Here is a 13,501-nt window from a genome sequence, read left to right on the forward strand (position 1 = left end):
ACAGTGACACTTTAAATATTAATTTGAAAAAATACAGTTCTGCCTAAAAAAATAATATTATTATCAAAGAACTGATTATTATTATTTCCTGGGTTTATGCAGAGCAAAATTATGTGCAGTCACTGATAAAGAGGTCTCAGTTCAGTAAGGCCCCTTAAGCAGAGTTGTGATTTTAAACACTTGAGTGATGCCCTTTTGGGACTACTCAGACATTTACTGAATGGGGACCAAACTGCATAATGTGCAATGAATTAAATTGCAATCTTACCTCCTTAACAATCAACACACTTGCACAAATTGATCTTACTTTGCATCACTACCATTTAATGCAATGGACTGTAGAATTTAAATAGGAGGGAAAGTTCAGTTTCCTGACATTAAGCTCAGTGTTTCATGAACAAGTATGATGAAAGCAAAAACAAATATTTTTAAGGAAAAAGACAACCCTTGCAATTCACAAGAACATTTAAAACTAAGGAATGCACTATAATGAAGAGAAAATGAAGATGAAATTTTTATGAAGCCTGACACATTATTGGAAGAACCCTGTGTTTTTATCCTGGGACTGGTATCATATGGTAGTTTTGGGTGGAAAGAGAACAGAACACATCTGAGTTAAGAAATTAGGCCTCTTTAGACCTTAAAAATGACTGATCAGCCCCAAGCTATTTATTTTAACAGATTCTTTGGTTGTCCATCCTCTTCCTCAAAGGCTGGAGGACACATGCAGCAATTAGACATCCTAGACAAACACATCAATTACTGAACTAACAAATGACAAAATGACATAAATAAGCAAGCAAGCAAAGATGACTGTCATCACATCCTTATTTTCATGATGCCTAGTAAAGCCATCAGTAAATTTAGCAGCCCATGTCTATGGGAATATTTCATGTTGCAGTTTTATGCTGTAGTGCATTAAGGAAGGAAGCCAGCAAAAAGAAGAAAAATAAAAGGGCATGCAGTTAGAAGGGGTAGTGAATTAAAAGTGAGGGAAAAGGATGAAAGAGATGAAACACTATAACTCAAATACCCATAGCATTTGGATTAGTGTAAGTTTGCTACAGGGGCACCTAGAACCATCCTGAATTTAAACAAGAGGTCAGCACATCCCTATGAAGATGGAGTTCTTTTTGTAGTCTGTTTAGCAATCTTTCTTCCACAGTTAACAAGAAAGAGCAAAGATGTACTTGAGAGGCTGTTCATTTTTATCTGCAGCAGGAGCAAAGCCATCTCCCATCTGAAAAGCCACCCTTGGTACACATCAAGTCAGAGGAAAACAGTCACGTTACAAGTGTGTCTGGCCAGCAGGGAGCAGGTACCACACAGAACTTCCTACAGTCAGCACCCTCTGGTAAAGCAGCAGACGTGCCCTTGCAGCTACTTCAAACTTTACAACAGCCCAGAAGAAAGGAGGGACAGCAGGGAAAGAAGTCCTGTGTGGGGGAGAGCAGTAAAGCTCCTCCACAGAGGCAGTAAGAATCATGCAAAACCTCTTTCACACAAGTTTTCATCCTTAACTTTGTAGACAAAGTATGCAAAGCTAATGGAAATACTCAAATATTGTAGGGCATAGGTAGAAGCATTGTGGAGCTACATAGTAAGGCACTATTTCCATATGGGTGTATGTCTTATAGCACAGGCATTTTGAGACAAAGATTTTTGGGGGTTGTGTTTGCATAATAACTGATATACAAACTATCAGAAACAGATATGCAAAATTCTGTGGTTGCTGATTTCTGTATTATTTGTACAACTCATTAAATTCTTTCTCTATCATTTCAGTTCTCTCTATGCATTGACAAACTAAAATTTAGGCCCCAAACTGGCAATGACTAATGTGTCTTTTCAGTTTTCCTCACAGGTTAAATGATCCAGGAAAAGTTGGTAGGACCATACAGCTGTATTGTTAGGCTGTAGAAATTAATTTATTTATTCAATTAAATTGAGTCTGATAGCAATAATGTAAACTGACTGAGGTCTCATATGTCAGCTTTAGGAAGATGCTAACGGGAGACAATATGACAAAACATAAAAGGTAGAAATGATATATAATTAGCCCCTAATAACAAATGCCCCAAATTCTGTAGACAATGAAGTTTCTACACATTAATCATGCACACAGATAATACAAGGAGAAAAGGCTCAGTTTGAAAAACACCTATACTAGAATTAAGATATTTTAAAATTTGTGAAGACTCTTGAACATGTCAAAAAAAAAAAACCAACTTAAAATGATGCAGAATTTCTGAAAAGGACCTCCAAAGTATTTCTAATACAAGACAAAAAATGAAGCACCTGTCAGAAATGCCAACACACACACACACACTCACCTACGCACACACTGAAGGGGGGAGGCAACAGCAAAACTATGATGTTATTCTACAATATAAATTTGCAAGAAGGCATAACATATGCTGGCACATCTGAGTTCAAGTAGCATTCTTACCTGAAGTTCCTGGGTAGCAGATATAACAGATAGAAAAACAAATAGAAAGAATCTATGTAAAATCACTGCATCAAAGACATCATAGACAAACATTTGCCTACAATTTTAACAAATATTATCACACGAACTTCAACTCTACCATTTAAGTCTGAAAATAACTATTTCTTGCTTTCACATCTTTAGGAAATTTCAAACAAGTATACCTTGTGATCTGGAGATGAGCCAAGCATCACTGGCCTGTTAAAATCATAAGCACTTTTTTGAAGGACTGATGCTGCTCTTGCTAGCTTTAGTTTTCTAACACTTTTTTTCATTTTTATGAAGATACCACACTCATGTAAATGTTACAATTTCAACTCAGTCATTAGAGAAGTAGCCTTTTACACTACGTCAACGTTTATTTTTAAAACACTAGTAAGCCAAGTCTGAACTAAAATTTGGAATGCAATCCATGGCAATTAAAAAACCACTAAGTGAAACTCAATATTTTTAATTTTACTTCACATAAAACTAGAGAAGCTTGGTATCTCTTCCATGACCAACTTAAGACTATAAGGATATCAATTAATTTAGGCCTCAGCCTTGAAGCTGGCCACATGTATAAAAAAAAATCTTTGCAGAGTCAGAGTCCATGCAAGTAAATTTATTTTAAAAGGAATTGTTGTGCACAATTATTTATACTCTTTATTTAATTTTAACTGCTGAAGAGAAAAAAGAAATTCCTGAATTTCAGTGGACAAAATTTTTCAAGTGATCTTCAGACAAAATTGCAGTCCTACTGTTTTGAAAGCTTTTAAGACACAGAAATTACTGCAGCCAGTGTATTTTTGCCAGACAACCTGGCATTATTGTTTTATCATTAATCCTTGTTTGGAACCTTGAAGCTCCTTCAATATTTGTCTAATGTATTTTCAACCATTGCTGCCAACTATCCTTTCAGATTTTTTTAATGTTGTTTTTGTTGTTGTTGGTTTTTTTTTCCCTTAGCAAAGGAATCTGTGTATCTGTGAGCCAAGGCTACTAATTTTGATACAGAAATTCCTGCCTTGGAAAAATAAGGACTTTAGGGCTTTTTTTTCCCCATTCCTTCATCCTTTCTCTTCATTGGAAAAAACAAAAATCAGATGCACACCTGAGTTCACATCTGAGTGTTGTGTTTGCCTTAAAATTATTTTACTACTGTAATATAAATAGGTAGAAAAAGGAATATTTCTTCCTGCACACATGTTCTTCTCAGGGCTAAGAGTGATGACTGGGAGAATTCATGTTAGAAACAAGTCCACAATTAAGACATCTGAGCATTAAGTCCTTCAAAAAACTAACAATTTCTGAACTTTTAAACAGCAACAAAATTGTCAGACTTGTTTGGCAACAGATATTAATTTTTGATCTTTCCTGATCAAATAGAAATAAATACCCAAGTTTGATATTAGCAAGGTTAAAGGGTGTAGCCCTCAAAAATTTATCAGTTCTTCAAATTTTTCCCTTCAGCAGTTTCAGCTCAAGGTGAGCTGACAGCCTTCACCTGTCAAGACTTGATCTGGGTGCTCAGGATTTTGTTTAGCTCCTGTATGAACTGACGAAATCACAGACACCTCAGCAGAGTGGAAGGTACATCTCTAAGTGATTTCATCGGCAGTTGCAGGAACAACAGCAGCCTGAAGGCCTGAATTAATGCTTCAGAGGGTTCCTTATGAACCAACAGATTTGGAACAATTTCATTTTATACATTTTTAACCAGCAAATATATATATTTTCTTAACTATTTAAATCTTTACAAATTGTATTTAAAATAAGTTTACTTAAAAGTAAGTTCACCAAAAAGGTACTAGAACAGAGGCTTTATTTTCCACTACCAGTTTTGCAGTGTTTCCTAAAGTAGATTCAGAAAGGAAGGGTGTGGTAGTCTTTTTACTGTTGCGCTACTGAAATAAACACTAAGTGAAGATCATAAATAATCTGAACTTAAAAGCACATTTATAGCTACACAGTTAAAGTTTTATGTTACAAGAAGAGAAGTGTTTAGCAGAAGGAGTATATAAGTGTTTTAATAAAAAAGCTGTTTCAGAGAAAATATACTGTACCTCCCCATCTTCCAGCTCAACATCTAGGAAATCAAAGTCCCTAAAGACTCTGAATTGCTGTTCACTGTTTGAGTCATCCATGTTCTCCTGCTCCCTTGCTCCGTCTTCTGAAGAGACCAAGCTCGTCTGGTGCTCAATCAGATCCAAATCACCACAGGAAGAAAAAATCACCTACAATCCAAAGGATTTCTTTCGTTACAAACTGTTCCCTCTGGTTGTTTCTTCCTAAAAGCTGTAATTGGTTATTCAGAAGACTGTATTTCCAGTACACACCTAATTCCTTCACTGAGTATTTTTAGAACACTCTTTATTATTTATGTTGGACAGGTGCCTTCAGATTAAACTTGTACAAAGAAACAACTTCATACTGTGGGAACACATCCAAGAATATTACAGCTACCTCCTAAAGGCTGCAGATTGATGTTGCCTGGATGTTTGTATACATATATAGGAAAAAAATTCAGAGAACTTAGCACAGAAAATACTGTCAAGGGGATGATACAGTAAGTTCATTAAAAAAAAAACCCTCCAATTAACAAGTTGTTAAAAAATATGTCAAGATTAGAAAATACAACAAGCTATAATTTTTTCTTTCCTACTGAGTATACTTGCATCTGCAATTTAGTTGCACACATTAAACAGTTTCTGTCTTGCAGAAACAAAGGACCTGTTCTCCATTATACAAGTGACATATACCATGTTCAAAAACATTCAGAAGATTTTATTTTTTTCTGTAGAAAACATTTAATAAATATTTTAAGAGCTTCCCACCCTGGGTGATCAATCACCCTTTTCCTGGCACCAGATAACACTAATTTTTAAAGAGTAACATCAGAACTAGTGTCTAATGGAAAAATCAGACACACACACACTTTCCCCTCTCATTTTATTTCTGTAATATAATTTTTTACTTTATAAAGGCTCTGGATTGTTAATAGAGAGGTTGTTACTCTCTATCCACTGAGATGGCATAAGTAAAACCTACAGCATCAGAGATTCTCACAGGAAAACCACACATAGCTCCCAAAGTGAATCTTTTTTAAGTGAAAGGGCCATCCACTCCCTGGTCCAGTACAAAGGACAATGACAGCAGTGGCTTCAAACCTATCTGGGAGACACAGTTCTTCACTTTCAACGCTTAGGACACAATGAAACAAAAAACTGGTCAATGCAAGGCTACTTACTGAAGGGTTTTTACTCAGCCCAACTTCCTGACCACACAGGGAAAGGACATGCACCAACTTTTCCTTTGTCCTTTTCTGGAAAACAAGATGTTTCTCAAGTGAGCATTTTTAACCAGCATTCTCCCTGTGGCTAAAAACATACATTAGCAATTTTTAATTAGGAGGAACCAACCAAAGAATTAGTCATTAAATGCTCAAAGGATTGCTTTCAAAGTAACTATGCATCAAGGAAACATAAAAATAGCTGTTAATGATTTTGCTGTTTATTATATTTAAATTAGTCTATAAATTCCATTCAGTATATTAAGAAAGCATTGGCTCATATGCATCACTTCAGAAAGACAGTTCAGAAGCCTAAAATTAAGCACATGCACAATTTTTTTTTTTTTTTGCAGAATTGGGCTTGAGTCACTGTTGTATAACCTGCTGTATCAAAAAAGAAAAAAGAGCAAAAAATAAGTTTACTCTGCATGGCTTTATTTAAATTGGCAGATAAACAAAATCATTAAGGTAATCAAATATCACTTCTAAGAAAATTGTTATTTTTATTGAATTTCCCAAGAAAACAACTTTAAAAGTTGCACAAGCTATCTACCCTTGCTAAAATCTGAACTCATGTGTTGTGTTTACTTAAATCTGACCTAGATTTAAGAGGTCAGAAAGAGACGCATTTCCTGCAAGCTGAAAGAAAAGCAGCTTTGGGATGGAAGATTGACATAATCCAATCCATTTTTGAGTCCAAGAAAGTCATTCAGTGCACAGGGTCTGCAACCTGCTAATGAATAGTGGGCTACCTACCTGAGAGTACTGGGGTCTCTTCCAGCTCACGGGAACAAGGACATTGGAGTTAGATCCTGATGAGGTTGAGGAAGTGCTTCGGGTGACAGCCATTGCCCTGGGTTTGCCATCTCGCCCAGAAGAACTCTGCAGCTCATCATACCGCCTCCCAATAATTGGAGTCTTAAACAGAGAGTAATTATTCAGTGGCACCCTGCTTCAGGATGAACTCAGAAGAGCCATATTGCTTCAGTTGGAAGAAACATTGTTTTGAAGATCATATACAGGGATAAAACTAGGAGTACAGCAAATTTCACACCCCTTGGTATGTTTCTTATTTTCCACTGTGTATATCTGAGTTGCAACTGCCATACTCAGTAGCAAGAGATTATGTTCATGGATAGATAATATTCAAAGCAACTGTGAACATGTTCCTGACATAAGAACCAGCAAAATCCCAAGAAAGTTTATGAAGTTAACTTCAAATATGCACTTGTTGCATATTTTATATTTTTTTTTCCTAAGAGTGCTGAACACTTTGGTCCTTTTCCAACAGGTATTGAAATGCTTTCTTGGATTGACAATAGGATGCTCAGCATTTTCCAGAACTATACTGACAGGAAAGCAAGTAGTACCATATGCCTCTTTATGCTTGCATTTCCTTTTAACCTCAACAGCTCACTATTATCTATATGAAATAATCTATAATCCTGCTAACAGTTCTGCATCTTCTTAACAATAAAGTGAATTGCCCAATAAAGTCACTAGGATCATTCAGTTCTATAAAGTTACAAGGGTTTGCAGGATAAAGACAGCTGTAAGAGAGTCCAGTGAAAACAGAAACTAAGGAGTTAAGAAACAGAACTACAAAAAATACCTCTGAAATATCAAAATGAAACTCCAAAGTCTTCCCTGGTAGCTCCTTGGAGGCACTGTTCCACACTCGATGTATTTCCATTTTTGAAAGATCACTATGTTGATAGGAAGGTAGAACTAGACTGGCAGAACGAGAAACTACCAATTTCAGGATATTCAAGGCTTCTCTCCAGTGAATGCTCTAGAAATAATATATTTACTCAGCAAACAGAAAGTGAGATTCACATACATTCAAGATTATTTGGTTTTTATACTTGTATTTTTTACCAGGTAATTAAAATGTAGAATTGGAATATACATGTTTTTTGTCTCTCTTGCCCAGTGACAAAGTGTGTATTGCAGAACAATTTCAACATCAGAGACCAAGACCTGCCTAAGGTGTTACTGTTAGGGAACTGGCCCACAAGCTGGGAGACCTGTGGATAAAGCCAACTTGGCAGAGGATTTAAAATCTCCTACCTGAATGTCTTAGTCAGTATGAATAAATGTAAGGGCCATAGCAGAATCCCCATTTAATAAAAAAGGTGACTTGTCACGGTTTTTTACCTCTGTGAATTCCTAGTACTCCCATGTATTTTTCACTTGTCAAGAATTAGGTACAGAGGTCTCTGAAGAGAAGTGTTCATGCCACACCTTTCTTGTGCTAGTAATTAAGGAATGGTCCCTCAAGCTCTGAGTGGCATTAAAGTTGCTCTGAGGTACTCCAAGGCTGAAGCCCAAGCTTCCCCCACAGCAAACACACAGCTGGGCATCTTCTCTGGGGATGCACAGGCTATGAGACATCAGGATGTTTACAAACTTTGTACTACACTAGACACTTGCAGCCCTCCCTGCTAATCAAGTCTTAAATTCTTACCTAGAAAATCAGCTTAGGAGAGTAAATGAGCCTAAATTCCCATAGTAATATAAAAACAATATGGTATTTACCTGTACGTATTTTTCAATGGTTTTTAGCACTTCCATGTTAAACTGCTTCACAGGAATAGCAGACAGGTCCATATAACTAAGAAGACTGTAGATCATCTGTAAGAGGGACTGTTGCATACTAGGAAGGCCCTTTTCTAGTAGCTTTTAAAAGAAAAGTGAATACAACAACATTTTGAGACATTTCTTCTTACGTAAAAAGCTACCAGTTTCACAAACAGCAATTGTATTCTTTATCTCTCTTCACTCACTAATTTTGCAATGCCATTTTACAATAATTTCACAACTGAAGATGATACAGGCATGAAGCAAAAAAGAGCTTAAGTTGGGAGCCAAATGCCAGCCTGTTATATTTTATATATGCCTGCCCTAACTTATCCAGAAAACACATTCAGCAGTTGAGTAAACTGGTAGGTAAAATTTACACTGTAATTGGGTAAGCACATCCAATAAAAACAGGGGAAGATCTTTTTATGTCTACATTTGCTGGAAGTCAGTGAGAAAAAAGAAAACTTACTGAAGAAACAAAACTACTACTATTCAGACATCAATAAATATTTATCAAATATATTTCACTGCCAGTGCTCACTGGCTGTAAGTGCCAAAGAAACATTTTCTCTTTAGGAGGAGGTGGAGTCCCTGGCCCCTATTACTGTAAAGAGGAATACAAAGAAGGGCTTGATCTAAATCCTGGAATTTTCAGACACCTGAGTGTAGACCACAATGAACCTTGGAAATGATCATAAATATGTGTGACAGTAATTCCAGAAGCATACAGATAGCCATGAATTGTTTGTATATGTGTGAAATATCTCAGCTGAGAATTTCCTGGCAGGCAGCATGTTCTTTCACTGGTGACAGGCACTGTCCCACCCCACAAATTTCAGAGCCAATCAAGTGTTTTCACTGGAGGTTATCAGAGCCTCAATACTAGACACTATCCTCCCAATTCAGGCTGACAAAAAAGTTCTAACACTGGCTATTTGAGTTATTGGATTCCAGAAAAAAATTTGCTTATAAAAACTCTAAGCTGCCTCCTGCCTTTCATCAGAGAAAAATTCCAGTTCTTACTCAAGTGGACCTTAGTAATTTTTATATACCCTTCTAAGGATATAGAAGGATAAGGTTCCTGTTTTTATTGAATGAGAACATTTCATGCCAGTGCAAATGGAACCTATTTTATCCCACTAAACATCTTCTGATTTCTTTCATCAGCAAAAGTGAGTAGCAATTAGTGATTCATAAAACAAAGCGAGCAAATTCCATTAACAGCACAATAAAGGAAACTCATTATACTTATCTATTCCTCTACAAATAGACAGGAAGAATTTTTAAATTAAAGGTTTGGCAACCTGCTTCAGCCCTTAGACACTGTCAGCCCCTCAAATACCTTTACTGAAAATGTGCTTAGCAATTCTTTTTCAAAAACGGTTACCCAGGGTTTTTTTTTGCCTTCCATTAGGATCTGGCAATGGAAAGTCTGATTCCTCGTTTCCAAATAGTTTATGTGATGCATGCAGCACATCAGCCATTTCAGTGCAGGATTAGAAGAAAGTATCTGGATGACACAAAGAACTTTTTTTGTTCTCTGACAGAGGCTACTGCATCAGACAATCCCTTTTGGGATAAGAAAATGAATTCTTGGGAAATAATGGGAATTTTTTCTCCAATGGTGTTTAGAAAGCTGTTACAGGAACCTTATCTCTGAAAGTTTGTACAAACTCACTAGTTTGTACAAATTTGTTGTCAAAAGTATATGTTGACTGAAACAGCTCTTGGCCCTTAAACCTGACATCTTTGTGGACTGTGTCTGTTCTCACTTGCTCACATGAATATATGTGGCAGATGGCAGTCCAAGTGTGGCCTTAAATACATAATGAATTTACAATACGAAAGAGTATTTCTGTTTATAAAAAGAATGGCAGCCTTAACATGCCTTTAGTGCAATAGGAATTCTGTTGCTGCCAGAAGTACCAAAAATAGCAGCAAGATGGAGTAGTGGTAGCAGATCATTTGGATAAGAGAATTCCAGGACAAAAAACTTCCACTGCATTTGTAGAAAGAAATACAACCGTTCTCAGAATTTTTCTTTTTGACTCTTGTACATATGACCTGGTTTGAAGAATTGTGGATTCCTCTCTTGTTCTGTGTGGTAACTATTGGGGTCTTATCTGGGCTCAGGAATCCGCACTGCATTAGCAACATTTGCCCTCTTCCTGAAGCAAGAACTATCCCAGAACAAAGTGGAGAAGAAAGCCTTCTCTTTCAAGGGCTGCCTGGGCTGCTGGGGTGTTACCACAGGAGACAGTTTCCTTTGCTCCTCCTGATCTGGCAGGGGCTGTGAACAGGTACCCAGCTCTGAGGCAATGCCATGCAGTGAAACAAATATTTTGAGGAAATAAAGAGGGCATTTCAAAAGCTATGTCTGAGAGACAAGCCATTACTCAGATTAATGCCTTATCTAGGGCATGTTTCCCCTTGCAATACAGATGGTTTAGTTTCTACTGATTCTTTGGTTTTGAACAGGTTATAAATGCTTGTTTTTATCACCATCTAACAAGAAGGAGATGGAAAAATCTACCATAAGCATATTACTATGTACTATGGATTCTCGTCCTTTCTTCTCTATTAATAGCATTATCTGCTTAAGTTTGAACAAGATCCTGGACTTAAAGAGTCACCAGTTTAACATGACCCATGCCAATTCAGAATAAGTGTGCTGCCATGACTAAAGTTTAAATTTCAAAAATTAATCTGAAAAGATCTAGCATAAAACCAAAGTAAATTTTCAATATGTTTGTATGCTGATCTGATTTTGGTTATGGAGGTTGAGAGTTCTATTGCACTACTGAACAGTGATTTTTCCTCATCTGTAGATTGAGACCTCGCAGTAGTTTTCTAGAAGAAATTATAATTTTTCATGAATGGAGAATATGTAAAACTAATTAAGGAGCACTACTTGTCACTGTGAGATTTGGATAGTAACAGAGCTTAAATATTTTATTTTGTACTGGAATCATACTCCTTAATGACAAGCAATGACTTGCCATTGAATAGGTTAAATACAAAATTTTATCTGAATGGCAATAATTGAAACTTCTACTTTGTGCTGAGAGTATTTGTTTTCATAGTGTTAATTTGTGGTAGAGTGTCTCCTTCTGAAGCTACACCTGTGTTTGGAAGGGTCACTGTTGCAATACAGTTTCCTTTGTTACTCTTAATCACTGCCTCTCTCACAATTTCCCTCTGTTTCAAGTGTTGGGGACTGAACCAGGATTGTTAAGGCTTGAGGCTGTTTATGGCTTTTACATTCAAGTGCAGGTTGCCCAGTGGGGCTGTTAACCTATTTGGATTTATCAATTGACAGTATATCCCACACCTGGTTTACAGGAGACAGGGAAACATTGTTTATCCTGGCCTGGGGATTAACTAAGAAGAAAAGAGGAAAAATTCTGAAAGCTGAAAAAAAACCCCAAAAAACTTCAAGGCTACAGCAGGCTGAATGAGATGGTTTCTTGTCTTTTGCTACACCACCAGACTGGCAGCTACTCTATGCCCATATAAATATTCTCCAGACATGACTCAACAGAGCTGTACTCAATGTAAATACAGAGAAAGGAAGTCAGTGCTTACAACTCCGTCATCCTGCTGCTGCTATGCGAGGAATGTGTCTTAATTACAGTAAAAAGCCTGCCTGGCTTGCTGTTGATACAGTAGGTGGTGCCAATCTACAGCAAGCCGTGCAGAAAAGAGCCTCCACATGCATGTCTCAACCCATTTCAAGGGGAGCAGGATCAGGAGCAATGACCTTTGTGATGGTGGTGCAGCTCTAGCGTCTGTACAGAGAGCACTGAAGGGGAAATAGAGGAGCAACTGCTTTCCAAAGGTCGGGAAAGCAAAGGAGAAAGAATTTGAACACTTACATTTTAACAGCATTTCTTTATTACAAATATAGTTTTAATAGCATTTTTTAATTAGGAATACAAGGTTCCACTGTGAAGAAGACACTTGACTCTGGAGGGTTCAATGTCATGAAGAGCTCTTCATTTGAAGAGCTAATAGCTCTCCAGAGTATTTGGACTTGAAAAGAGACTGAAAATCCTCAAGGTCCTGTTCAAGGTTCCTACAGGAACCTAAAGATCATATGTGATTGATGACTGAGAGCCCCCATGTGCAAGCAAGCTGAGGAAGAAGCTTGATGTAGCATGGCCCAGTTTGCTCTGGAGCCTTAAGTGAGTGTGGGAGCAACACCTGGCTTTTCAGACTCTTGCAAATTTGTGACTAGCCAGTATCAGAGATGCCTGAGGGTTTTTATAGATCCTTTGACAGATGCTAGTTAATTTACGTAGAGAGGTGTGTGTCAACCCCTTCTCCAGAGTACCAATTGATAGTATAAGAGGAAATGGTCTTAAGTCAGGCCAGGGAAGGTTTAGATTGACTGTTTGGAAAAATGCCTTCAGGAAAACAGTTTCCCAGCATTGGAACAGGCTGCCCAGGAAAAGGGTGGACTCACCATCCCTGGAGATATTTAAAAGATGTGTAAATGTGGCAGTGAGGGAAATGGTTTAGTGGTGGACTTGGCAGTGTTAGATTTAGGGTTGGACTTGACGATCTCAAAGCTTTTTTCCAGCCTAAAAATGATTCTGTGATTCTGTGAATGCAGAACTGTGTTCTCTCTGGATGAGAGGGGACACTGAAGGCAACTCAGTAGGGAAGGGATAAATCTAAGAGCCCTGTAATAGAGTGTTGTCCTGAAAGTGGTCTGACAAGGGGAGGGGTGATATCAAACAGCTAGAGAGCAGAACTGAACCTTGGAATCCCAGTAACAACTCAGCATCAGCACTATCCACAGGTGGAAGACATCAGGAGTAAACAATGAACACCGGATAACCTTTGCAGCAAGATGATCCCATTCAGTGTTAAGAGGAATGCATACAAATTTGTATCAAGAACCAGATCCTTATATAGCAGGTGGTATCTTATTATGCTGGAAAACCCACTGTGGAGCTAGTCTTCTGATTTTCCTCAATGGGATCTAAATAAATGTCCAGTTTCCTCTCATTTTCACAGTGGAAAATCCAACTGGCTGATGAAGGAATTTGCTTTAAGATGCATCAGCTTTTGTTTTAGTGTTAAATATTGTTTTTTTTAAGTAATTCTGTTTTTTTTTTTTTTGTTTTTTTTTTAATTATAAATAAAAGATGCCA

The 13,501-nt window shown here is 37.3% G+C and overlaps 1 protein-coding gene across 14 annotated transcripts in view; it reads right to left on the minus strand.

The window, feature by feature from the left end:
- Nucleotides 1-13,501, minus strand: part of FRY (FRY microtubule binding protein) — a 227,915-nt gene that overhangs the window by 25,592 nt on the left and 188,822 nt on the right. For 12 of the 14 annotated variants that reach the window (XM_039718372.1, XM_039718370.1, XM_039718373.1 and 9 more), the window contains 6 exons: nt 8,298-8,438; nt 7,372-7,551; nt 6,516-6,677; nt 5,718-5,792; nt 4,534-4,704; nt 2,450-2,458 (listed from right to left, as the gene is read on the minus strand). In XM_039718372.1, the coding sequence (XP_039574306.1) occupies nt 2,450-2,458; nt 4,534-4,704; nt 5,718-5,792; nt 6,516-6,677; nt 7,372-7,551; nt 8,298-8,438 (738 nt within the window). The remainder of the gene's footprint in view (nt 1-2,449; nt 2,459-4,533; nt 4,705-5,717; nt 5,793-6,515; nt 6,678-7,371; nt 7,552-8,297; nt 8,439-13,501) is intronic. The other 2 variants (XM_039718366.1, XM_039718369.1) reach the window with 1 other exon arrangement.

The sequence above is a fragment of the Passer montanus genome, unplaced genomic scaffold, assembly GCF_014805655.1.
Source record: "Passer montanus isolate IOZ18808 unplaced genomic scaffold, ASM1480565v1 scaffold4, whole genome shotgun sequence".
Taxonomy (NCBI): Eukaryota; Metazoa; Chordata; class Aves; order Passeriformes; family Passeridae; genus Passer; species Passer montanus.